At 34.0% G+C, this 27,661-nt stretch overlaps 2 protein-coding genes across 4 annotated transcripts in view; one reads left to right on the top strand and one right to left on the bottom strand.

Moving 5' to 3' along the window:
- Positions 1-1,618: 1,618 nt before the first annotated feature.
- Positions 1,619-26,217, bottom strand: LOC126967499 (hsp70-binding protein 1-like). Of its 2 annotated transcripts, none has more exons than XM_050811987.1 (6): positions 26,151-26,217; positions 6,765-6,845; positions 6,484-6,676; positions 4,910-5,128; positions 4,000-4,155; positions 1,619-2,249 (listed from the first exon to the last, which is right to left on the bottom strand). In XM_050811987.1, the coding sequence occupies exons 2-6, from the start codon at positions 6,825-6,827 to the stop codon at positions 1,951-1,953; spliced, it is 930 nt and encodes a 309-aa protein (XP_050667944.1). In that variant the 5' UTR covers positions 6,828-6,845; positions 26,151-26,217; the 3' UTR covers positions 1,619-1,950. The 2 variants fall into 2 exon arrangements, with proteins under 2 accessions (XP_050667944.1, XP_050667943.1); XM_050811986.1 differs by lacking the exon at positions 26,151-26,217 and adding an exon at positions 6,933-7,219.
- Positions 25,752-27,661, top strand: part of LOC126967503 (uncharacterized) — a 20,632-nt gene continuing 18,722 nt past the window's right edge. Inside the window, exon 1 of one of the 2 annotated variants that reach the window (XM_050811989.1) lies at positions 25,752-25,917. In XM_050811989.1, the coding sequence (XP_050667946.1) occupies positions 25,793-25,917 (125 nt within the window). In that variant the 5' untranslated portion in view covers positions 25,752-25,792. Of the gene's footprint in view, positions 25,918-26,215; positions 26,422-27,661 lie in introns of those variants that run through there. The other variant, XM_050811990.1, reaches the window with a different exon arrangement.

Below are 27,661 nucleotides of genomic sequence, written 5' to 3'. Positions count from 1 at the left end.
CGTTAAAGTAATTTAGTCTTATGTGGCTGTGACCGTTGTCTGGTACCACAGTCCGACTCTTGGCCTGTATGAGTGGAAGTGGAGAGGAAGCATGTAGCATGATAACGGGTAGGTAATCATGATATCATTGATTCGTCTTATCTGTTTTTCAATGTTTTGTACGCGATTCCATGGACGGGGTTCGTTCTGTTGAAACTCCTTCTAGGTGATGGTGTATAAGTAATTACCTCCAGATTGAAGAGTATATCCATCCGCGCTCAGAGCAGGATGATTCCTTTAACACCAGTTCGATGTAATGTATGTAAGTCATTACTTCCGTTGTTAAAGATATGTCTATAATTGTTCTGCTCCTCCGATGGACAAACGTGGGTTCTGAAACTACATTTATCATATTAAGGTAGTAGTAGTCGTGAGGTCATATTTGTTTACCCCCTTTCTGTTTGCAGCCACTGTGAACTCGCTCGTGGCGGTCTCGCAGTGGCTCTCCTAGTGGTGGATGTTCCCCGTCTGGCATGTACACAGAGGCGACCCTTTCTATAGTTATAACTTTCATCCTTTTTGGAATTTGAGCCAAGAGTTTTGGAAACTCACTATTCTGCAGATCGGTTCGTGTAATTTCATACACCAGACAGTGATATTCCTCAGCTTAAGGTTAAGTACGTCTCACATCTGCGTCACTGTTAGACTGTCTCATATAGGATCTGCTTGGTGGCCATGAGGTTTTCTGTGAGCTTACTCTGGACCTATGCTGGGTCAGTGAGAATCATTGTAACTTTAATGTTATTGTCAACACTGCGTCGTATTTCACGCTGTCAGCATAAGAGAATTAGAATAGTCCAGATGGCCATGAAGTGACACAGAGGGATGGTCTTCGGCACTAACTTTGTTGGAGAGAGGCTCTTTTTTGTTTTGGGCCTATTTGAAGAAGTTTGGGTTCGCCCATACCTCGAGAGCGCTGAGGGGCCAACGTTTTGATCATTGGCTCTTCCGAGAGAAGGTGCTATTGTTATATATTTATTTATATGCCACTCTGCGTCCTGTTAGGCCAATAGCGCCCGGAATATTCAGGTGCCGATTGGATTTGACTTTGCTGCTTACAGTGTTTGTCTCGTTTTCGGCCGTTTTTGATTGGGTAGACACTACAGGCGCAGCATCTGTGCCCATGACGGTTCACCAGGTTTGGCTGGAATCCCGCTCCCTATCTTTCTTTTATTGCCTCTTTAGCCAGAATGTTCCGTGTGTCAGCAGATGCTTAGCATTCTCCAGGAGTCCGAGTAATCCTGGCGGATTCTCCACCAAGGAACAAGTTATGATGCCCATTTGTTTTAGCTACCGAGATCATAATTTAAGTTTTTTTTTTCAATTAGGTCAAAACACATCACAGATATGAATGTCTAAAGTTATTTTACCATTACTCACCACTTCAGAAAAGGTAGTTTCACAGTCATCCCCACTCTTTTTTATACAATATTAACAGCTTCATTTTACAAATTAATCACAAGCTCTGTGAAGAGATTCAACAAACATGTCCCTATCCTTCACCTTTTATTATCTTGTTGTCTATGGGTTTGAAGCTTTAAATGTTTCATTTTAAATAGGATAAAAGGAAAAAACAAGGTATTTAATTGCATTTATTGAAAAACATTATAATTGTGCACGAAAATATCAATATTTGTGCATTCTAACTATAAGATTTACTTGCAAAGTAAAAGAAGTTAGTAATGGTTAAAAAATGTTATCGTTCATGGCATTATTGTTGATAGAATGTAAATTGAATATGATACAAAAGTTGTATTCAGATTTCCAAGACCACCATCACATTAAATAATAATATAATATCAGTGGAAAATAAAATATTTAGACATCCAAAAAACTAGATATTTTTATAATTAAAAAAAGCCAGTTTTGTAATTAATAGATTTTATATAATACAGTCCAATATTCACAAGACTACCTATCAGCCTCACTGTTTACCACTTCTACTTGTGGACATTTTTCTAAGATTTTCAATATAACCTCACAATAATTTTTCTCTTCAATATACGCGTCTTGTACTTCTGGATCCTTTAGATGATTTTCTAGAATATTCTTTAGATTCAAACTTGGATCTAAACACTGTTGAACAACCGTTTGATCCAGACTTTCTAGAAGGCTGTGAATGATACTAAGTAGATGTTCAGAACTGCTGTCCCGTCCAGATTTGATTTGTTCAGCTAATATCTTCACAATGTTGAGTTTTATAAACTTTTCTGAAATAAATAAGGAAAAGATGATCATATGCAGCATACCCTGATGTTGATGAATTTCTACCATGAAAAAAATAAAATAAAAACAATTATTATGTCTTCCTGTTACTTTTCAACAAGCTTTTTTGCTGCAAAGAACTATTTGTTACACAAATTAAATTTGAAAACAAAATTTATGAACGATGCGGGACTCGAACCCGCGACCTCTCGCAACCCGTGCTAGCGCTCTTACCACTGAGCCAGCCGTTCAAGTGACGCATCGTTGATAACTCTTGTAGCTATGTCTTGTTCAACACTCAGGTAGGGGCTTCATCTACAAGATCTATTTTACAGTGGATAGCCTGCTCAACCACAATATTTGCATTTTAGAAAATTGACTTAAGATGTCGCTCTTTCAAACCTAACAAATTGGTTATTTTTTAAAGTGATAACCTTCACGTCTGGGATTAATTACACAAATTAAATTTGAAAACAAAATTTATGAACGATGCGGGACTTAAACCCGCGACCTCTCGCGCTCCGTGCGAGCGCTTTTACCGCTGAGACAACCATTCGAGTGCCGCATCGTTGATGTAATATATGTCAACAAAAGCAATGGTGATGCAATAATTTACAATCAAATATATTCATGTTGTAAAGATATTAATTATACTAAAGCTCCAGCAGTTCTTTTTTAAATATAATTAAAGTATTTGTTTATATTTCTGGGTATATAAAGAATTCGGTATCAACACACTTCGGTAATAATAATAATATTGACACACTTTTTACACAAATTATCTTGCCCCAAGTTAAGCATATATGTATAGCCTGTATTATGGGTTACAAGACAATGATATATTTAATACAATATACTTACTTAAACATACATAAATTCTTATAAACATACATAAATACATTTAAACATCCATGACTCGGAAACAAACATCCATATTCATCATGTAAATGCTTGCACCTCTAGCTTAGTAGGTAGGATCGCTAACCACTTGTAATGTAACAATGCGTTACACATTGTCTATTTAAAATATTATATATATATATATTATCGTTTTTCATTAATTAGTTATATTTTATTAGCTTATGAATTGTGATTTAAAAAATATTATACAACCTTCCTATCTCAAATAGCAACACACCTTAAGTGTCATTGCTAAAGATTACTGTTAGGCGCAAGAGATAGGTGCAGCGACGGAGACGCCACAGATTATATTTAATCAAACGAGCGTGTAACCGAAGTTGTCTGAACGGCCCCGCCCGGGTCACCTTGAGCCGGCAGTCGTGTTCGAATCGCTTTAAATGAGAGTCACGGCATTGCTACTGACTGGGGGGTACTCACAAGCCAAGAGTAAAAGCAGATATTAAGGCCCTACTCACGACCATATAAATTTGTGTGCCACAAGCCAGCCGCGGCAAAATTTGACAATAAATTGCTCGGTAAGCGAATCTGGTTTTATTTACCTGGAACCAAGTAAAGCCGCTTACCGGCACGCTGCCGCCAATTTGGCGTATTAGCCGCTGGACGGTACAGTAATGGTATAGACACACTTCAAAATGAATATATTAAGTCATATTAACCAGAACATACTTTATATTGCTGACACTCATAGATTAATAATGATAAAAGGAAAAGTGGCAGTAATGAGAACTTGTTAAAAAATTTAATGAATTTACTAAATATACCATATACCACATGCATGTTCAATATTACTTTAGCTCAAAAGCAGAAGCTCGATAAACACAATATTAATATTACCTCTGGCAGGTGGGTGCTGCTGACATAGATATGTGACAAAGAAAGCAACTTTGGTCCGTGCTGGACCCTGTGCTGTTGACAATATATTTGCTAAGGTTTCACAGCCTTCCTGAGCGATAACTTCCTCACATGAAGGCTTGAATTCACGGCAAGCACCTGAAAATATTTATATCATAGTGAATTACAATATAAAAAATAATATTACTACTACCTGCACTAGGCTATTGATATAAAAGAGGAAAGCAGTTTAACAAATTATGAGGCTTTTAAAAAACGATTTTATAACCAATATAGACATTTGACAGTCAGTTGAGGGGTTAGCAATATAGAAATTTGGAACAGTTTCAAACCAAAACACTCAGGGTCATCTCCAACATGCCATAGTACATCAGCAATAAATTATTCAGATTTATAGTATGATGTGCCAGCATTACCAGTGGGTAGCTCCTTTGTACTGATGCCGGCTGGATTATGGGTACCACAACGGCACCTATTTCTACCGTGAAGCAGTAATGTGTAAGCATTACTGTGTTTAGGTCTGAAGGGTGCCGTAGCTAGTGTAATTTCTTGGCAAATGAGACTTAACAGCTTACATCTCAAGGTAACAAGCAAAGTTGTAGTGCCACTCAGAATTTTTGGGGTTTTTCATGAATACTGAACGGCACTGGATTGTAATGGGCAGGGCTTATCAATCACCATCAGCTGAATGTCCTGCTCATCTTGTCACTTATTTTCATAAAAAAAAACATTACACCATAAATATGACTTGCCTTCCAACTGAGTGGTGACAAAATTCTATGTTATAAGAGATTGAAAAGACAATGGATTTCAACATTTTTGACTGTGTCAACACAAATTGATATATTATATCTTAGTATGTATATTATAATTTTCCCCACTTTAAACTTACATGATAATGCTGAGATACAGCTAGCCAAAGTTTCCCCTCGTTCTGTCCCCACCATGTGTAGCAATACATTTACCAGCCCACACTCCAAAGCTCTAGCTTGACAGAATGGATTATTCTGACACAGTTCCGCCAAAACTCTACTGGCTCGAGACCGAACTTGGTCATTCTCACTGCTAAAGCATATTGGAAACATAGCGAAACCACCAACTTTGTAGAAGTCTGGAATTGAAAATAAATTTATGTATTACAATTTTAGTGTAAAACTTGCATGCATGCAGGTTAAAGTCTTAAAACTACCCATATAATTCTTGTTGTTTGCCAAACAAATCATTTCCTTACAGTATGTTATAATATATTTATTTATTTATTGGAACACCAACAATAGATATACATGACATTTGCTTACACAATATTAAGATTCTATATAGTCTAGTATATCTATTACTTAAATGCATTCACAGCATTTCATAATAGATATTTACAATAGGCAAAAACATTAGACTTAAAAATTAAAACAAAATACTAGTAAATTAAATTTAACTTATTACAAAATATGATTGAAATTAACAATTTATGAATATATACAAGAAAATCTTATGACAATATTAAGCAATTGCTAGTAATTTTCGTTTGAGATCCGCTAAATTGTTGTTGAAGAGATCTAAATCAGCACTATTCAAAATTATGGAATGATATGTGGAACATATCCTATAGAAAGGTGCATTCCGTCCAATATTAGTTCTCGTAACCGGTAAATAGAAAAAAATTGTTTTATTTCGAGTATTATGTTGAGATACTTGAAATATAGGTATTGAATAGGGCAATCACAAAAAAACTTCACATTTTGAATAGAGTTAGTTTTGAATAGTATTAGGAGACCCTCCACTTGAGATTTTCTATGATCTCCTAATGTATTAACTGCTGTATGTTTTATTTAGAAGCACAAACATATTTTCTGATATTCCCTGCTTCTTTTCATCATGATTCTACAAATAACAATTGACAAACTACCTATTAAATGTAAAGCTAAAACACTGCTATCCATTTGGTTTTATGTACTGATTTGACAATTTTTTTTGTAAAAATTTCTTTAGTGTTACATACTCATGCACTGAGCTCCTTCATAGTTACAGTTGACATGATATCTCCACACACAATTATCAATCAAGACACATCAATAATTGTTATCAACTTAATTGAAAATAGAATGAAACTGGTCTGACCCTAACAACCTGCCACTGCATTTTTATTTACGAATTAGCATTTATGTTAATTTGACATTGTGAGGGACCACACATGTAAGAAAATTCAAAGGTTGTGTTCAGTGAGGTCTACTAAAAACTAAAGGCTCAAACTATCTTGTCAGCAGCAGCAGGGCAAGGCCACTGCAAGACAGCTACTTGTAGAAAATAGTCACAGAATACCTAATACCTACCATCCATATATCATAGCATAACTTCTTGTTGAGATATTTAATAATTGAATGAGCTAAGACCTGCATTTTTTTATTTCAAATGAAATTATTGTCTATGAGTGAGATGCATAATACACTAAAAAAAAAGGGAATTAATTACCATTAGAAATATCTATATCATCAATGAATTCCATGAGGCTATTAAAAGATGCCTCAACATCTTCCGGAAGCTCACTTCCAAATTGAATGCTTTTAATCTTTTCTGAATCTGTAAGTACTTTTATAGCTTTGTGTAGGAGTTCAGCTATATCAACTGTTAGACTTTTTAAAGCTTCTTCAAGAAATTTTCGTCTCTGAAATATAATTAATTTAAAGATTACGGGCTATATTGCTTTAACAATAATTTTGTTAGAGTAAATATGAAATAACAATTAAACCTACTTCTTCATCCATAGGCCCCAATTCGGAATTACCTGGTGCATCCTCTGCTTTAGTTGCTTCCATTGCAAATCTTAAAAGACCCTGAAGTTAATGATTACATTAATAACATGAGTAATTAAAATCTGGTTTGATAAAAAGTAATGCCTTACGAGTTTAATTTTATTTAACCTGCAAGTTCCTTGGTTGTCGTGGTTGAACAGGAACCTGTTGTTCATTTCTTTGTGGATAAGTTATAGCACCAGAAATTTGATTACTTTGTTGGTTATTTTCCATTTTGTAGAATTACTTTTTCTGTCGTCTGTATTGAGTTTCTAGACAGTTTACACTATTCACTAGACTCTAACAGTATCAGATTCAGCTATGAGTTTATTAAAGTAATTACAAATTAAAATATGAATCATGAAAAATTAGATTATTATGATGACACCATGAGCATGAATCAAATATCAATATTTGTTTTTTTTTATATGGCTCCGTCGACTAGATTTCGACGATTAAGCCGACGTCAGGCTGGAGAGGATTTTTGTAGAATCTAAGTAACAACTTAACAAAAAATGATCGAGTGTTGTAGCCACAGAACATTGTAGCTGTGGTTTCCTTTTGTCAGCTGAAGAACAGGCAACAAAAAAGCTAGTACGGTTAGTTTTAAACACCTAGCTTATTAACTATTTCGTTAGTATTTAATCAAAATTGAAGGGAAAAATGTGTGAATGTAAGTACAGATATCTCGCGACTTGAATTCGCAGAGTTAAGGAATGCGGTAGTCCTTTTTTTTTGGAAAAGGAGGACAAACGAGCGTACGGGTATTCAAATTTATTTTCTTTATATAACATGACCACAATTACATAATAATGTATTATAGTGAGTTAAGTACTTCCCTACCTATCTAAAATGATAATGATAATTTTTAATTGATTTATTTTTCCTTTGACTTGTAACAATGGTTTTATTAATAAATTATTTGATTTGATTTGATCATCTGGTGTTTACCGCCGCCGACATTCTCTTGTCACACCAGAGGAATCACTGGAGCGTTGTCGGTCTTTATGGAAGTTGTACGCGCTTTTTTTTAATCATCCCGGAATGTCGTATCGTATAATACGTAAACACCACGGTTGTTGTGATGCCTTTTCTCAAGCTTTGTACTACGCATGCGTGCACAAACACACATTAACACACGTACAACGCTGACGCCCAAGCAAATTGTGGGAGTTTGCTTTGGTAAACACGAGTGGAGGGAGTACGAAGCAGCGCATAAAGAGAACCATGAACAACAACAACAACGGGTCAGCACTTGTATAATCATTTTAAGATGTGCATTGTGCATGAACCTCTTAACTGCATATGAGGTCCTGATACATGTTGCTAGGATGCCACATGATTTCAGCCGCTATGAAAGACATTACTATCACTGTTACCATATTTATGTTCACCTGGTGTTTATGTAGTAATACGTCGTGCGCATGGGGTCAGAATATATTAAGGTATACTCGCGTCATACATAAAACAATTTCTTCTTTAACTAAGATCGCCTGGTACCAGGAGATTAGCACTATGTAATGCTTCCTATCTCATTTTCTCCCACGTTAAATCTTGAATTTATGTGTCTGTCTCATTCTCTCGCTGGCTGAATCCTATACATTTACCTGTTTGTGTCTCTGTCCTCTTGCTTTTTCGTTTAATCAAGTTTCAAATCACAACGATTCTAAAGAAGTTTCACTTCAAAAATATTCAGTAGAAGTAACGAATGGTTGTCATCTTCCTTAGAGAGTCCCCAAAATCGAAGAGATGACACTAACTTAGTTGAATAAATATGATTTTATAATTTTAGGCGAAGAGGCATCAGGCGACATCGTTGCTTCTAGTTGAATATGGATGTCCAGCGGTGGAGGATGGTTTCTAGGGTTAAAGATGCATGGGGTGCTTCAATGTTTTATTCACAAATATTGGTAAGAATGGAGTCGTTCTGAAGATATCTTAAAGCCACTTGTGTTTACATTAGACGAGGTATCAATAAGCGGTTTATGTTACGGGTTTCTAGATAAACAAGCTTGGTTATTGTATACATAAAACGTGTTTTGTGATAGATTCGGGCTGTGATATCACCGTTCTTTCAGAGTTGTACGAGAAATTGTGACAATTTGGTAAACGCGTCCAAATAAAAAGCGGCTAAGTGCGAATCGAACCCGCCCGTGAAAGTTTCCGTAGCAGCAAGTAGCATAATATAAAAGTTCTTGTAGGTTTACGATTTATAACGTATTAAAAAAAACTACTTGCAAGATCTCGTTCGAACCAATTTTCGGTGGAAGTTTGCATGGATATATGGAAAAAATATATGATGTACATTAGTACATCATATATTTTTCTTAGTTATATCATTCTCTTATTTTAGAAGTTACAAGGGGTATGTAATAATGTGTGTCCCCCATTTTACCACTTTGGAAGTACCTCCCGCGCAAACTATTCAGTTGAGAAAAACATGATATTAGAAACCTCATTTGTTTATATATGTCTTCAAATATTATTTTTGAAGACCTATCCATAAATAGGACACACTTTTGGGTTTGGTGAAAAATGTTTTTTTGAGTTTCAGTTCTAAGAAATTATTGGACCCCCAAAATTTATTGTTTTTTTTTTCTATTTTTGTGTAAAAATCTTAATGCGGTTCACAGAATACATCTATTTACCGAGTTTCAGCAGTATAATTCTTATAGTTTCGGAAAAAAGTGGCTATGACATACGGACAGACAGACAGACATGACGAATCTATAAGGGTTCCGTGTTTTGCCTTTGGGCTACGGAACCCTAAAAATACTGCAATTGAATTCTTTGTATTATTTTTACTATAGTGGACACGTTATAATATGATCTTATGATTTCTTTAAAAAAAATATATTAAAAATTATAAAAAAAAAATATATAAAACAAAAATGGCCGCCGCCAGCTTGCCATGTCCACTTGGACACGGTAGCATAGGACTTCATGTTGAAGGTCTATCAGAAGCAAAAAGTATTGCACCGGTATATAACAAATACAAAAAAAGCAGGCATAACAGATAGTATAAACTCGACTTAATTAGAATACTAGAGTGGGATACATCACAGCTTAATTTTAATGATGATTTTAATTTATCATGGAGTGTGAATACTCCTCTGAAAATTCAAAATCAAAGCACTGTTAAGAAGAAAAGGTAAAATGATATCAATAAACGAAGGAAATAAATTTATAAGTGGAAAACAGCCTGATGATAATATGAAAGGAAAAGCTAGAAACAAAAAGGTGGTTAAAGAAAACAAAAACAAAAGATCCTCAGGAATGGCTTTACAGTTATGAAAAAGGATGTGATTGTCTAAGGCAGTTTAATAACAAAATATAAATATAACTGCAAAGATATATCAGAAGGAAGACATAACCAGATTTAATCATCACTTTTCCACTTATTATTAGAGTTTAAGAAAGTCTTCAGCGAAAGGATTGGGTGGCAAGAGTTGGATTGGAAGCAAAAAGTCATATTACACATAAAGGTGAATCATCATGAAAGATTTACGGATATAATGGACGTATACATTTTATATAAACGAAGGAGAAGGAATAAGAAGGAAAACTTAGGGACCTTCAAGACATACTCCCAAATTAAAGGCCGGCAACTCATCTCTTGACCCCGGTGTTGCGGATGTCCATAAGCCTTACCACTTTTCTCTAATAAAAAAATAGAAGGAGAAGGCAAGAGACAGTTTTGTGAAAATTTTGACAAGGGCGTTATATGTAATTCAAATTTAATTATTATACATTGGACAATAATTTATGCGAAGGATTTTCAAATTCAATGGCTGAAAAAATAACGAAAGTTAAAACAAACCTCCTAGAAATTTGATAAATTATGTAAATAAATTTTTAAAATAATTTATTTTTGGTGTAGTCGCATTATTGCAGAAAATTTTCTAATCGTCTTTATTTACCACGTGAGTTTAAAAATGTTTCAAATCCTTATCGTATTTACACAATATATATACTTTTTAGTTCCATTCATTTAATAACAATATTATATTTTAAATTTCATCAAAGTCTTAAGTTTCTGATCCAACAGTAATTTGCAAGAATCGTAATGAAAAAAGAAAGAACATAGAGATCATGTTCTGTATTGTAATTTCAGTAATTACCTACGTAGTTTTTAGCATATATAATTTGAATGTTTAAAGGGTTGGAATTTGTTTTTACATTTTTATTTTTATTGAATAAATACGTTTTCATACAAACAGCATTCTATTTGTACAAACCTAATGGTCGTAGTAGATACTAGTTACAACAAATCACAAAAACACTTCAATATTGACTTAAAACAAAGTAACGCTCATTATTTAAAAATCATATTCAGATACAGCAAGTTTGCTGCCCGCGAATTCCAACAAATTAGTGTTGTTCCATACATTTATATTTTGAGATACACCATATTCGATGTTTGTATTTTAATTTAAATTATATTTGTAAGTCTTGTAGTTTACAAATTATGAATTTTTGAAATAGTTTTTTGGCTCTGTTGTAAAGTTGCATTTTTCGAGTTACGACAAGATCGCTTTCTGGCGTCGATATTAAAAGGCATAAAAGGCATTTATTTTCTCAAAATTTATTCCTTTAGAAGTTTTTGATGTCATTTCTAATATACTAGATACTACTACCGCTTCGGAAACCAATGGCGCTCTGAGAGAGAAGAAGCGGCGGAAGAAACTCTCCCAGCATTCCTTTTTTGCGCTCTTTTCAATAAAAATATACAATATTGTACAGTCATTTCTATCGCTATAAAATAATCATAATTTAGTCCCAGGCTGTCCGATCACTTAGATATTCAGTTGTGGAGTAAAAGTATTTACGGCACAGCCATTTTTTATAAAAGATTTAAATTTATGTATAGATAATGCCTGCACAGTGACTGGGACTTTATTATAAAAGTGTATACATTTACCCTCAAAACTATTATGTATCTTATGAAGAATTAGTTACAAGTAATCCCTTATTTCTAGTGTTATAATAATGAAAATCACTATTGAAAGCAAAAAGGTGACGATTTTTGTGAACGAATATTAAATGTTCATAAATGTACTGACAATGCACAGTCATAATATTTATTTCTCTAAATATTTCTTAGAGAGACTGTCTATAACCAAGCTGATATATAGCACGAACAGCTCTCTTTTGTAGAGCAAACACTACATCAATGTCAGCACCATGACCCCACACTAAAATTTTCTTTTTCATTACTCTATTAATAATATCAATAAAGATAACATTATTTACAAATGAGATAATATAAATATAATTTTATTATTATTTGTCTTTTACGAAACTTATAAAACATCATACTATATTCATCATTGATAAAACGGTCCTATGAAATGATGAAAAGGTAGATTTGCACAAAACACAATTCGTGAGCAAATCAATATGACAGGATTATTTTGTTGATATACTCTGACTTCCTTGCTTTTGTTATAAAATGTTATTCAGCTCTGCTAACTGATAAGCTTATATGATATGTTATCATGTGATAAAGTAGATTTAGAATGAAAACATATTGACAACAGAATAGGTTAAAACGTATACATATTTGTTTCTGTGTATGTAATTAATATTTTTTACTAAACTGTTAGTGTTTGTTTAGTGTACATATTATTGAATAAGTTTGGTAAGTAATACGTTACGTTTGTAATGATATTATCACCTACAACTAACAAGGTATTTGTAGTTCGGCTCAAAACATGAACAGTGTCAGCTAAAAATACGCCATCCGTTATTTAAATATTTTTTGGCACCTTCAAATAATACTTAATTCTTAAGTCACAAATATTAACATATTACATCATATAAATAAAAAAAATATCTCTACATTACATGAAAATATTCGTAGATAGATACGTAGAGTAAAATTATTTAATTTAAATAAAAGGCATTTTATTTAAAGCGCGGCAACACTCCTCTGCATTCACTGTGGTTAAAAAAAATATGAAAGGTGTTGATAACTTGTTGATAACATTGGAACTATTAGGAGACCACTTCGCTATTCAGCGCGCTTTTCCATAAAAATTAAATATTATAATATTTTATACATATTTGTTGACGTTGGTTTATTTATCGAAATATAATATCTATTGGCCTTTTCTCGATACATAAAACGAAATAGGTATTAACTATTATTTAGCATTAGCAAAAAAACATAAAATAGGTAGTTATTATTAAAAAAAAATGCAAAGATAGATGTTGTATTTGGTATTCTTAATTAATTATATTTATCATAGAAATAAACAAAATCATATTAGCCAGCTGGTTGCAAAATCAAAATATGGTTTTACGTTTTCACACATTGTTTACTACAACTCATTGGAATGATAAGAAGACTGATAATTTGTGATAATTAATATAATTAAAACACAAAAATATTTATGAATTGATTCAGCATACAATTATGATGAATGAGTTGTTTTTCTGAGTTGCTTACACGCAATATATTTCAGGTGGTATTTAATCTTGACAGATTAAATAAACATCGATCTTATAACGTCAACGTCAACTAAGGAGTTCGATTCAAAAAAATATATAAACTGTTATTTTTGGAAACGCCAAGGCAAATGTTAGTAATTATTACCCAATTTTTTTTTACAATAGAAAAGATACACTTGGCCTGGATTACAAAAAGTCCCAATATGTTCACACGGTGACGAAAAAATAAACGAAATAATAGATATAAACCGATTTTAATCGATTTATATGCTTTTATAATATGATCCCAGAAAATGTACAAAACCAATGTGTTACGAAATTTGTGTGGGAAAGGTTGTTACAACATAAATGATTTTCTTAATGAACATAAACTATGGTATAGTTTTGGAATGAAGCTGACACCCTCAAGCTCTTTAATTATAAATGTTTATTGTACAATATTACATTGTAATCCATATTTTATAAAAAAAAAGTCCGCTGAGTTTCTTGCGCCCGTTCTTCTCAGGTCTGAGGCAGTCTATTTTGAATGGGTGGTAGTTTTTGACGTGCATAAAGTGATTTTGCACTTTTTGAATCCTATTTTGATTAAAGATATTTGAATTTGTATAACCGGTAATTACCGTTAAATTTAAAGACGGTTCCAAGCCTTGGTCTAAGCATCGTCCAATTTGACAATATTAAAATATAGGAATTCTGGTGAAAATGTTTATTTTGTGGGTTAAATGGACAATATTGGTGTCTTCCAGATCCTACGTCGAGTTGATACGCAACCCTTCCCTAGTAGGTAGTAGATTAACCAAGTAACTAAATGACAATAATTCATAATATTATCACGGACGAGTAAAAAAAGAAGGACTCCGTGTTACCTTACAAAACATTGAAGCACCAAAACAAGCCGGTTAACGTATAATTACCAAGCCCTACGCACAAACTTACACCAATACTAGCTGATCGGCCGCCATTATGACATTTGGCATCGTCTGTGACAGATCAGTTTGAGTCGCAATAAAATATTTTAAAAATGCCGTGGGGCGTTGTGAAAAAGTGTAAAACAATCTATCAGAATTTAAGAAATCGGAGTAAAAATAACTGGGGCCATAAAGGAGAAAACATTGTGTTACTAGTATCCCCCGTAACCGCACACACACTAGCATAAAAGTGCTTCACTTTATTTTTATTTTATTTTCATAGGGTGGCGAACAGCAGTCAAAACAAATACATATATCTACATATTTATATATGGGCCAATAAAAACCCTCACAAATAGGTATTAAATAGTATTTTTTTTACGTTTTTACAAATGCTTAAACTAATTAAAGGCATTATTATGTACTAGGTAACTTACGCATTTTTGCATTTTAAATTGACTTAAAGTATACACATATTATGTTGTCATTATATTAGTTTTATGTGACTTGCAAATAATCTTGTATAATATGTTTCTTAACACTACCTAAACTGGAGCAAAAACGATCTATTTCGGATGATTTTAGTTTGTTAAAATTATACGGAGTACGTGGTATAAAGGAGTGTGATCTATAGTTTGTGCGCATGAGTGGAATATGGAGGAGATTCTTAGATTTAAGTTTTCACTTGCTAATATCACGGCGCGGAGTCCTTCTTTTTTATTCGTCCATGAATATAATAAACAATTTTCGGAGTAGCTAAGATATTAAGTCGTTCCTATACTTTGTGGGCAGATCAACCCTATAGAGACCAACACTTCGCAGATTCGTCAGATAAAATGTATATATAGCGTTCTATGACGATTTTCTATGTTCCTCTTATCAAAATATTATGTATGTAAGATAAAACATTTCTATCTACAAATCTCAAAGATAAGTGATTTGCACATACCTAGTTGTTACGTATTATCTAAAATATTTAATTTATACAAGTATCACCACTGAAGTACAAACATACTAAGGTTCTACAGGGGTGCTCTAGCTTGAACTGCTGGCGATTTACCTCAAAATTGTTAGACTACGATCGATCGGCTCTGAGAGGCTTCAAGTATGTGTGATGAAGGATTGTCGTCTAGGTAGAGTTTCACGATGACATAGATATTAGTTTTGCGCAAAATATGCATTTTTTTAGTCAAGGTAAAGTAAGGTAGGTCTGCTCTTAAATGTCAATGACAAATCTCATAATTATTATTCAAAATTGCGAGTTTACTGGTTCAAAACAAACGCGTTCTAAAGTTCTAAGCTTAACTAAAGAGTGACTTTCGATGTTGAAGCGTGACACTGCAGTGTCCTGAGCATACATTTCATAAAATGGTACGTAATTACCGAATTTAGTTTATTTACCGGATTTTTTTCTCGACATCGACTCAAAAAGCACTCGCGATCGACCGTTTGAGCACCCCTGTTCTAGTACATAATATGTTATCTTAGTGAGTTTCTGTATGTTCTTCTCCCGAGCTCTACATTTTCCGAGCACATGGTAAATTCAGTAATAAAGAAATATTTTAAGTGGCGATTCAAAAGCGCTTAGTTCAAGCCTACTTGAATAAGGTATGTTTGACGTTGATTTTGACTTCTATAAGTTAGTGCAGGCTTTACCAGTGGGAGGCTCCCTTGCACAGGATACCTGCTAAATTATGAGTACCACACCGGCGCCTCTTTCTGCCGTGAAGCAGTAATGCATAAGCATTACTATGTTTCGGTCTGAAGGGCGCTGTAGCTTGTGAAATTACTGGGCAAATGAGACTTAACATCTTACGTATCAAGGTGACGAGCGCAATTGTAGTGTCGCTCATATTTTTTGGGGTTTTTCAAGAATCCTGGGGGCAGGGCGTATCAATAACCATCAGCTGAACGTTATGTTCGTCTCGTCCCTTATTTTTTATAAAAAAGTGAACACCACACCCTCAATTTGAGTATCCACTGTCCTGTAACACCAGAGGAATAAAGGGTGTTTCCAGTCTTTTTAGGTTTATCTTCAAGAGGAATTTGACCGCAATTAAGACTGGGGCGTAACAATAAATACTTCGGTACAATAAGCTGGCTCGCCCACATTATAAATGTTAAAATCACAGTTTTAGTACTTACACTAACTGTATGTTATATACAGGATGGCCCACCCAAACCGGTCAGTATGGGGATTTCAGAATATATAAGAGATATAAGAATATCTTCTAAGGAACCACGATATCAATTTTAGAGAAAACAAAAACTGCATTTATAGATTTTCAAAAAAAATCTTACACGACTCGGGAATCAAACCCGGTAATTTTGAAAAAAAAAAGTTATTTTTGTTTTATAGCCATATTGATAGTGTAGGTTGTAAGGAGTGATTATTGCTATGAAACCTTGTGACTAAAATTAAAAGAAATTGCTTTACTTACGATATTGTTTCATGTAAGTTGTCGGTTTTACTCGTTAAAAAATGTAGGCAATAACCAATCGTCATGTTGTCTGCGTATAACAGTAAAAAGATTTTATTTTGCTGTTATTTGAAAATGGAATGTGAACTTCTAAGATTGCCGTATTTCAATTTTAAAAAATGAACGCTTCATGTCTGCGTACCAGTAAACATAATATCTTTTTGCTGTTATTTGAAAATGGAACGTGAACTTCTGGATTACCAAATTTCAATCAAAGAGAAAACGAATGACGGGAAATTTAACTCTCAATTGTTATTTTACAGATTTTTTTTTCTTTGTGCTGCGTTGTTTGTTTGTGTTATAATTTCTAAATATGCCATTGACAAACGGTGAGATTTTAGATTTATTAGAAGCTTACTTTAAAAATGACAGAAATTGCACCCGTGCACTAGATTGGTATCGTATGAAATATCCCTCACGGATTTTACCAACTCGCAAAATATTTCCGAAAATAGTTAACAATTTAAATAATTATGGAAGGTACAAGAAACGAAAACAGAGAAGTCCACTAAGTTATGACACTGACATGGAAATAAATGTTTTAACCTATTTCGAAGCTTCACTAGATGCCTCCACTGATGATGCAGAACGTGATAACCTGGCGTTTCACGTACCACTAATTCTAAAAAAACACAAATTCAAGTGCTATAGAAGTGGACGTTTGGTTCAGGCCTTACATGCAGGTGATGACGGCTGACGACTTGAATTTTATCATTGGTTAAAAGAGCAGATAGATTTAGACAGTAATTTTTTAAAGTACATAATATTTTCTGATGAGACACAATTTTTCAATAACGGGATGCACAACCGCAAAAATCATCACTATTGGTCTCGTCAAAACCCCTTACGAGTGCATGAAGGACGACGTCAAGTTAGATTTTCATTTAACTGCTGGGTTGGACTTCTTCACAATAAAGTTAATTTCTTAAAAATCTATGATGGACGTTTGGACAGATTCAAGTACATCGAAATATTAGAAGATTTTTTAGATGTCACGCGAGAAATGTCGGTAGAAGAAAGAGAACGAGTGTATTTCCAACAGGATGGAGCACCGGCACACAATAGTCGGATCGCCATAGATTTTTTAAATAATCATTTCCAACAAAAATGGATTGGAACAACCGGACCTATCAAATGGCCCGCAAGGTCACCCGATTTAACCCCACTAGATTATTTCTTGTGGGGTTACGTTAAAGATGAAGTCTACAAAACTAGCTACGACACCATTGAAGATCTAAAAATAACTTCAAAGTACAAAACGCCATAACAAAATCGTTACCTAAACGAGTTGACTATTGCATTCAAGAAAATGGTTGCCATTTTGAACAATTACTAATATAATTAAAATAACATTTAAAAAAGCAATTTCTTTTAATTTTAGACACAAGGTTTCATAACAACAATCTCTTCTTACAACCTACACTATCATTGTGGCAATAAAACAAAAATGCATTTTTTTTTCAAAATGACCGGGTTGGATTCCCGAGTCGTGTATGATTTTTTTTGAAAATCTATGAATGCAGTTTTTGTTTTCTCTAAAATTGATATCGTGGTTCCAGTAGATATTCTTCTATCTCTTATATATTTTAAAATCCCCATACTGACCGTTTTGGGTGGGCCACCCTGTATATATATAAAATGTGTGTTTGTATGTTCTCTAACAACTCCTAAACTATTCGACCGACCTCAATGAAATCTTTTGTAATAGATTCGTTGAAGCTCAAGGAAGGTTCACATTTATAGTTTGTCGTGTCACGATCCCACCCACGCACTCAGCCACGCATTTACCATATCTCTCGAACCGTTTATTGACAGAACAACGTCTGTCGGGTCAGCTAGTTATTAATAAACGCGAAGTAAATTCATTCCAAATTTTATACTCCTTGTCACTACAGAATTACACTGCGTTTATTAATAAGAAAAAAAATCAGAGTTTCATATTTTCTCGAAATAATACTGATTTAATTTGCAACGTTCTTCATGTTTCTATGACTAATATATATTTTTTTAAATGTCATCCGTTTTATTCTGTAACAGAGCGAGGTGCGAGACAGTCTTACGGCCGTTCCCAATATTCAGTCTGTCTCTTATTAGAGATACAAATCGTAACAATCGTTGACTTTTCTGTCCCAATAAACTTATTGACGTTGACAATAAAATTATTGTCAATGGGACGACGTATAGCTTAGCAGCGATAGAAGTTTGTATGGAAATTGCAATTCACGCGTCCCAATATAAGGCGATAAGAATGACTTATCGGGTATATTGGGACAGCTTCAGATTATTGACAGCTAATTACTGACAGTAGAAAGACTCTTTTTTTTTAATTTCTCGTGCAGAAGTGGTCTGACTGAACTTTCCTCGTAAAAATATAACAAACTTAACACAATGAACTAAATTATTAGCAAAGTCTATGGAAAGGCAATATCAATTAATACCACATACTTCGGATTTACAAGACGAGCAGTGACAGATGAGCGGTGATGCAACAACATAGTGGAAAAACAATGTTGTCATAACTCTGGCATTCATATCGATAGTTATGCTGACAAAATCATAGGACAGTTAAATGAGATATTATTTGGAAACAGCCCCTGTTAAAATAAGGTTATACCTTGTTTAGACAAATACACCTAAGTCTGATGCTATTTGAGGAAAAACTCCAATGGTATAAGTAAGGAACAACAAATATAAATAATGGTATATAAAAGATTATGTGCCTTATCAAAGGTACAAAGTTGACAATCGCTAAACATCACTGCAACAAACCCCTGCTGTGTAATTTATCTCTATCTGTAGATAGTATATTGGGAACGGCCGTTATACATTAAAAATAACAGATTGAAAACGCTTTAATCAAGTTCGTGCGACTCTTACTGACATTGCATTACTACATATACGTCTCAAAATTTTGCATTTTGCGTTGCATCTTTTCCTGTCTTGTAATATAACTTGTAAGTGTAACGAATTTCTTTATTAGATGAACTCATTTTGACAGAAAGACCAACAAATAAAAAATATCTGGAAACACAGTTTTTCTTAATTATTTCTTTTTCTAAAATGTAACCTTTTTAATTACATTGAACAACGTATTTGTGGGAGCTGGTATTGGTTTCAACACCCATGAAAACCATGAAAAAACACATGTAGGTAACTAGTCCAAAATAAATAAATATAAAAACATCCACAAAAACCAAAGCACACTCATAAAAAAATTGATAATAAATATTGCAACCGCCATCTTTGTTTTACATTGTGAATAATTTTGTTCACGAATTTATTACAATCGATCACACGGACTTATGATTCGAGTACCTACAAATTATAATAATAATATTAAAACAATAAATCATTCTTAACTTTCAAAATCATCAGGAAGTTTAAAATACAAGGAAGTTCAAACAGCCGTATACCACGCAATGCGCTGGATGTTTTTAAAAAGATCGCGTAAACAAATAACAACGTGAGTGTCACACTCCTCTCGTATTGACCGCGAAAACTGCTTAGGGGCCTCGTCGATGCGCATGTTTGTTTGAGTGTGTCATTTCGAACGTTTGTAGGTAGTTTCCGTACTGGTACATGTGTCTCCTCTTTACTGTGCCTCTAGTATATACCACTGGACTGGCGGCTGTCAGTAGTCGCCATTTTGACGCTGTTGGGCATATAACGAGAGTCTGCGGTACTAAAACTAGTGATGACAACCTAGTGTACAACCTAGATTGTGGGAAACTATTTCCAAAAAAAAAAGTATATTATTACGTTGATTCTTGAACTATAAATAACACGGAAAACGAACGAATCAATTCAAAATGTAAAAATACTTCAGATTATTGTACGTTCCTTAGCAGCCATTTGTATTATACGTCAAAATTAGTTCTGTGGACGCTCGCGAGTGGCGCTACAAATAGGCACAAAAATTTGCTGTCAAACATATGGAACAGCGTGTTCATTGGTATTTATACAGGTCAGTGGTCAATAATAGATATTTTGAGTCACTCCCAACATTAAAATATTTTAAGAAAACAAAGATAAACATATAACATTCAGTTATTAATTTATTCATAGAAACATGAAGGTTGTAAAAAATTATTACAAAGCTTGCACTAATTTCAAATCTAGTCATGTGTGCCAAACACTGAAAAAATTTGACTGTCCCTGTTACTGTTAAATTTTATTAAACCATGCCATACAATGGCGCAACACTATATATAGTTTAATGTAACGAGCGTTATATTTTTTATTTCAGTAATGGCGCCTCGACAAGACATTATCATCCAACCGAACCGTATTCGAATTGAGCAGAGTATACCACCGCCACCTCCTGCACCTGGGAGGCTCCAACGACCCCCCCACGACCATCCAGCAACTTACATCGACAGGCAAAATGCAAGAAGAAATAATACTTCTAACACGCAAACGCCGCTTCGGTCGTAGCTTATATATTTTATCTAGAGACGTGTCAAAAAAAGATCTCAAGTCGTCACCTTTTTTACTAACAAGTCTCCAGGGGCGATTATTTTTGTTAGTATTAACTTACAATTCATAAGTCTAGGACTCAGCGCTTATTAAAAAAAAGTGTGTATGCACGCAAGAAGTTATACTTCTTTGGCCTAACGAAGCAAAAATCATTAAAATGATTTATTCCTCGTGCTATTCTACTTTTTAAAAAGAATAATTTTGTAGAAATCTTGCAAAGATGGCTTTGACAATTAATTATTAAATAATGAATGTATGGGCTTGAACCCTTTGCCTGTCCTAATAATGGACGAAGAAACCAAAAAAAAACGAATAACGCAAACGTCAGAAAATTAAAGAAACCAAGTTCATCCTATTACTTTTAAGTTAAAGTGATGCGCGCAGATCTTAAAATTTCACTCTCATCATTTTTCCATAACGCACCTAAAGAAGTATAACTTCAAAAAATGTTTGTATCAAGCTTAAACTTCGAGCATCGTCTTCATGAGACGCAATACTTTCTAGTGAACAGTATCTATATTGGTAGCTAATATAGGATAGGTGTAAAAATTTCGAGTGTCTTTGGTCAGTAAAATTGGTCAGACAATTCATTATAGTTCTGGTAAAATTAGTGGATCACAATAAATATTCGTCGGGAAATTAAATGTACTTAATATATTATATCTAGAGTGCTCATACAAATAGTTTAAGTGGCAAACAAAAAAAAAGCGCCAGGTATCTTATAGCGCGCCTCAACTTTGAGCACTTAGGTACCCAGGAGGTAAGTAAGTACGAGTAGAACTTAGAGTGCGTAAACTAATTTATCAATGTATTATTAATCCACCACAATTACAATCAGATTACGATTTATAATGTATCTTGTTCATGACGGTCCAAATTTCGACCCGTTTGACCTATATAAACCCCGTTACAATTGTCACAACTGATCTTACCATTGCGTCATTATCGATTGATATTGTGATTACTATTAAGTTGTCACTTGTAACGGGGTTTATATATGTAGGTCAAACGGGTCAAAATCTCGAAATTACATTCAAATAATTTAATGCCGCATTTAGAAATAATCATTCATTAACTCTGAAACAATAATAATTTGAATATTTTACATACATGTGAAAAAGGATTCTGCTTTAAAGTGTTGGAACAATTAGAAATAATAAATTACAAAATAACATGTTTAGGTACATTGTTGAATGAACTAACAAATTTAGTCTTTTCACCATTGTTACGTATCTCTTCCGAGGGTAATACGTCACAACAGCCGACCAATCATAACGCGCTTACTCGTGCGGCGAGGGTATAAAAGAGAAGTTTCCGGCTCATTCAAGACAAAACAAATATTGGCGGAATTATCACTCAAAAAACTCACAACATTTTGATATATATGGATTTCCGCAAAGTAACGCCCATTTCAATAAATAAACTGTCATCTTATTCTCTTTGATTGAATGGCTCAACGATGTTCAGATGATGTTCCATATATTTTATGGGTCCGTTAGCGGAATTGGCAACAAAATTTGAATGAAATGATTTAAAAGCAACTAAATGCCTGCATTAGTTGAACGGGTTAGCCTTCTTATAAAGCGTTTATTCTGGTACTCCTTATTAGTTAAAATTAATTCCAATAATTCAATGAAACCTAAGTATGTTGCGTTATCTTACATAGTTAATTAAGAGTTTTGTTTTTCGATAAAAAATATGGCGATGCGTGTAGATGTACAAAATTAAAAAGTAACGTAAGTTAGAATAAACTATAGCGTAAACAGACGACCTGAACTGAGGAGAACCTCAGTCACCAACATAACTCGAAGCACTGGCCGTTGGACTTGAGTAGTGACCCCGTACCGGAAGACGCAATGTTGGTAGGCCCCCCACAAAATGGACCGATTATCTGGTCAAGATCGGAATTGGTTGGATGAGGGCAGCGCAGGACTTATCGTCGTGCAGGTCTTCTGGGGAGGCATTTGTCTATTGGACATATTTCGGCTCTAGATGATGATGATAAATGACCTGACAGCCTGATAATTCGAGATCAATTTTGATTTGTCAATGTCAATCAAAATTGGTTAAAGTAACAATGGATTCGCTTTCCTTTTCATTCTTGCTGTTTCTTCGTTAGAGATGTTCTTGTCTTTTGTACTCTTTGTTCGTCTTTAACTATGATTATAACTATAATATGAGAAATAAGTATTACTAGAAAATAATCCGAATAATAACGGTAATTATTGCATATTTTAATATAACATTTAGTAATTAATACAGTTTAAGATTAAATAATTAAGTCTAAGTATAATTGTGAATAAATATTTATTAAATTAACATTAAAATTATAATTAACTTGCTGTTTCATTTTATTTTACTCAAAAAGGTTTATAATTTATTGTTATCATTAGCAGCTGAAAGATATGCTCATGAACAGGTGGACAATCATTGATACCTTAATATTTGATGATGCATTTTAAGTTATATCATCTATTCTTAAAACTACCATATCATTGAAATATCATCCTAACTAAGCACCAAGCTTTTTATAAATCTCTCGCCTGATCAAAAGTGAAAGATAACTCCCAATGATTATTCCCAATACCATAAGTCAAGAGATGAGTTGCCAGCCTTAAAGTTAACGGGAGTATGGTCTGAGTTCCCGTCACTAAACCATTATTTTCGCTCAGACAAAGGGGAAAGGCTATCCTCTGGGAAAACGATGGGAGGAAGGTGGTGTTTGCACCAAAGGCCAGCCGGCTGCGTTGATTATATGGGACTCACAAGTGCCTACGTACCTACCCACTAAACACCAACTAAGATTAGTTTTGGGCAACTAAGCCTTCATCTGAGACTGAGAAATTACACTAAAGGTGCTCTCTGTTTGGTACTACGAAAACCAGAAGGATGATCATAAATGGGGGGTGACTAAGTGTGACTGGCTTTGACTTGATTCCCGGATACGACGAAACCAAGGCCTCTGGACTTGGTAGCGGGATGGTTAGGTACCAAGACTTATGAAGTCTCGTTCACTTTGTGGAATCAACGGTCGACTGCAGTTGCGAGGTATAAATTCGCGCGAGTCCTAGCCAGAGTGTCCCCCCGCTTCTGCTTAATTCCTGTTTCTGCCGTCGGACTGTGAACCTGCGTCGCCTGCTCTTACGAAGGGTCTTAAAATATGTAACAAAGAATTTTGCGTTCTCTTCTCTTAAAATGGGTAATAAACGTAACCAAGAAAAGATAAGAAAGGATTGGCGAAAATACACCCCCTAAGTATTAGTTGAAACAAGTAAATTACGGCCATAATCTTGTAAAAAGGGAGATAGCGGAAATCCACTACGTTTTAAGCAATTGTTTGCTTTCAAACATGGCCGGAAACATGGCATGGATATACTTCATCATTCACCATATTGTAATTACTACTATTTCAAGCTTATTTCAAATCACTGCACGTTTCTTGGTCACTTGGCCCGTGGGGCCCAGAGGCGCGGAGAATGTTCAAAATACTATCTTCGCGCCTCAATAAGGCGACTGGAAACCCAAGCGCTGGCAGCTATTTCGGTCAACGGATCAGCCTTGCTATCCAACGGGGTAATGCTGCCAGTATTCTTGGTACGCTTCCACGTAATGATAGTTTTAATTTTATGTAGTCGTAGTATTGTAAATATAGTTAAAAGTACCTATTACGTTATTTAAGAGAATTGTTAAAAAACGTTTGTGTGGTAAAGGTTACTATAACATGACCGCCCTCAGGCTATTAAATATTAAGGTTAATTGTACAATATTAGTTTAAACTTTTTTCTCTTTGATTTTTCGATGAAAAAAAAGCCCGCCGAGTTTGTTGCGCCCATTCTTCTCAGATCTGAGGTATTCGTTTAGGAATAGGTGGAGTTTTTGAATTTCAATAAGTGATGTCACATCCTATTTTGAGTAAAAATATTTAAATTTGAATTGAAATTACGAAGATGCCAATCAGAAGAGTAAGAAAAAATTTTATATTACTAATGTTGTACATTTTTAATTAGCTCATTGAGGTCACTTAAATATTGTGTTAAGTACTAGTACTTGTATTACTAATTATAAACTACTTCTACTGCTAAGTATAATATAAACAAAATAATATTATTAATAATAATATTATATAACTGAAACGTGTAGGTACGTTAATGTAAGAAACACGCAAACAAGATGTTTTAGTTTTATTTTGTTTATTTTTAGTTTGTCAAGTTTTGTGGTGAAAATATAGCATTTGGAGCTTTGAATAGTTCTGTATCCTGTAACACATACCTTTAAGTCTTATTTGTAGGTTGATAATGATTGCTGTTTGTTATAGTTAGCACTCCAGAGATATTTTGAACTAACTATCTACCAATATTTCATCATATCTCACGTTATCTAAAGCAAGTTTTTTTTGCTATATTACACATTTTTAGTACGAAACTCAGAAGAAATATCCTTATAGATTGAACTGTTAAAATGTATGTTTGCCACGAAGGTGGCCACACAAAGTAATATGACCAACCGCTTCATTACTTTCACGCCTTGCTAACGAGGTGCACGAACTGCGACGTTGCCAGCCCTCATTTACAGATTTAATACTGTGCCTGCCTCGGCCCCCGCGCGAGTTTATTATTATATTGGGTAAAGGCGTTTGCTTTGTTTTATAAGTGATTCTGTTTTTGTGTGAAAAATGGGAAATAAGACTGGCCGGTTACCTAGAAAATCCGTGAAATTAACCAGAAAACGTAAATCACTCCATGCAAACCTTGTAAAAAAACAGCGAGCTCAAGAAATGCCTGATAGCTTTCACTTTCAGTAAGTGTATAACCTCTCTATTTTGAGCTTGTCACGCACACTAAAATAATAAACCTGGCCTGTTTTCATCGGTTGTCTAGCAGCAAGATACTCTATCTAGACGTATAAACTGTTTAAGCTTTCTTATTCTTATTATTGTTCTCATCTTAAAATTTATTATGATAAATATCAACACAACACTTATTTTGTTCGATCGTTTGTTTTATTGCAACTTTTTTAGTAATATGACTTACCTAATGGCACGCTCACGCCATCGCCAATGCGACGCGGCGCCCTGCAGACATGAGACAGCACTGAGCTGAGCAGTACGTCCGCGACCACTGTCAATGACAGACGACAGTACTGCGATCATTTCTCTCGTGCACACATTGCGTAAGGTTTGAGTAAACCAGGACCAAATAATACCTAAGTATAAATGGGGAATCATAGTTTAAAAAAAGTAAAGAAAAGGGAACGCTTACGTCAGATGAGGCAGCGTATTATGCTAAACATAAATGGAAAACGGTAAAGTACTTCAATATTATACATACTTCATACATTGATCGAGCAAGTTTACATTTGCCAACTTTTTCTAGAAGATGTAAAGTCTATCCGATTTAGAGATGGTATATAAAAAGTACAGGATAATAAAAATATTATCATAATTTTTTTTAAAGTAATTTATTAATAAATTCGAGGAGGCTCCGTGAGTGAGAGTCAACAGATTTATATATTGTGTTAACGACGATTATTATTATTTTTATTAGTTATTTTGTATTATGCTCTTCTATTACGGAGTGCCGCAGTACCTAAGGCGACTGGTAGCACACTATTTACAGGAGCGTATCGTCATTTACGAGGACAGAGATGGATTTCCAAGACGTTGGCTCATGACCAATCCTGTGTTATGTGATGTGTTTATACGCAAAAAAAGCCAGTCTATGTAAAAAAGTATTTGTTTTATAAGTAAAGTACACCTACATGATACTTATTTTACAGAACTGTTGACAATCGATTTATTTTACAATTTGTTTGTTAATAAGTTTTTTTAATTGATGTTGTAGTTATAATTACTGTACCAAGTAGTTGTTCTGATTATGTTGTTGTTTAGGAGCAGTTATGGCACAGTTATGTTCCAAATTCAGTCAAAACAGTGTGTATTATTTTAATTATCATTGTAATGATAGGAATTATTTATTCAAAATACAACAATGCTTATAGTAAATACTAAATATTATTACCTATATGAAATTAAAAGTCTCACTACGAGAAATTGAACCGAGAATACTGGCAGCATGTCCACATTGGATAGCTAGGCTGATCCGTTGAGCCCCGCCGGCCAAGTGTGCGACATTATACGTTACAAAAATATAAGGCCCACTGAGACCGACATATTTGCGATGTATGTTGTCTTCGTACGAGCGGCAAATGCCCTTCGGATTTTAAATTATTTAATTATTTATACTATTAATCATTTACAGAAAGAATCTTAAAAACACGGACAGTTTGTCTGCAGGATCAAGTCTCTTGTTATACATTGATTTTATACAAGTGTAATTAACAAATATCGATAAAAAATATAATAACAATAAATATTTCTTAGGTTTATTTTAAATTTTCTTTTACTGGTTTCTAGTCGAATGACATTACATACATACATTTATGAAAATTTAATATATGTTCACAAAAATCGTCACCTTTTTGCTCTTAATAGTGATTTTCATTATTATAACACTAGAAATAAGTGATTTCTTGTAACTAATTC

The sequence above is a fragment of the Leptidea sinapis genome, chromosome 13 (assembly GCF_905404315.1).
Source record: "Leptidea sinapis chromosome 13, ilLepSina1.1, whole genome shotgun sequence".
Lineage (NCBI taxonomy): Eukaryota > Metazoa > Arthropoda > Insecta > Lepidoptera > Pieridae > Leptidea > Leptidea sinapis.
Note: the sequence above shows the minus strand (reverse complement) of the source record. Positions and strands in the feature narration are given on the sequence as shown.

Bases quoted from the DNA above. Each gene is read 5' to 3' on its own strand.
- LOC126967499 (XM_050811986.1), bottom strand. From the start codon at position 7,037: ATGGAAAATAACCAACAAAGTAATCAAATTTCTGGTGCTATAACTTAT. The intron at 6,677-6,764 runs GTAGGTTTAATT...ATTATATTTCAG, and splicing joins TGGGGCCTATGGATGAAGAA to AGACGAAAATTTCTTGAAGA. The intron at 4,156-4,909 runs GTAAGTTTAAAG...AAATATTTTCAG, and splicing joins CTGTATCTCAGCATTATCAT to GTGCTTGCCGTGAATTCAAG.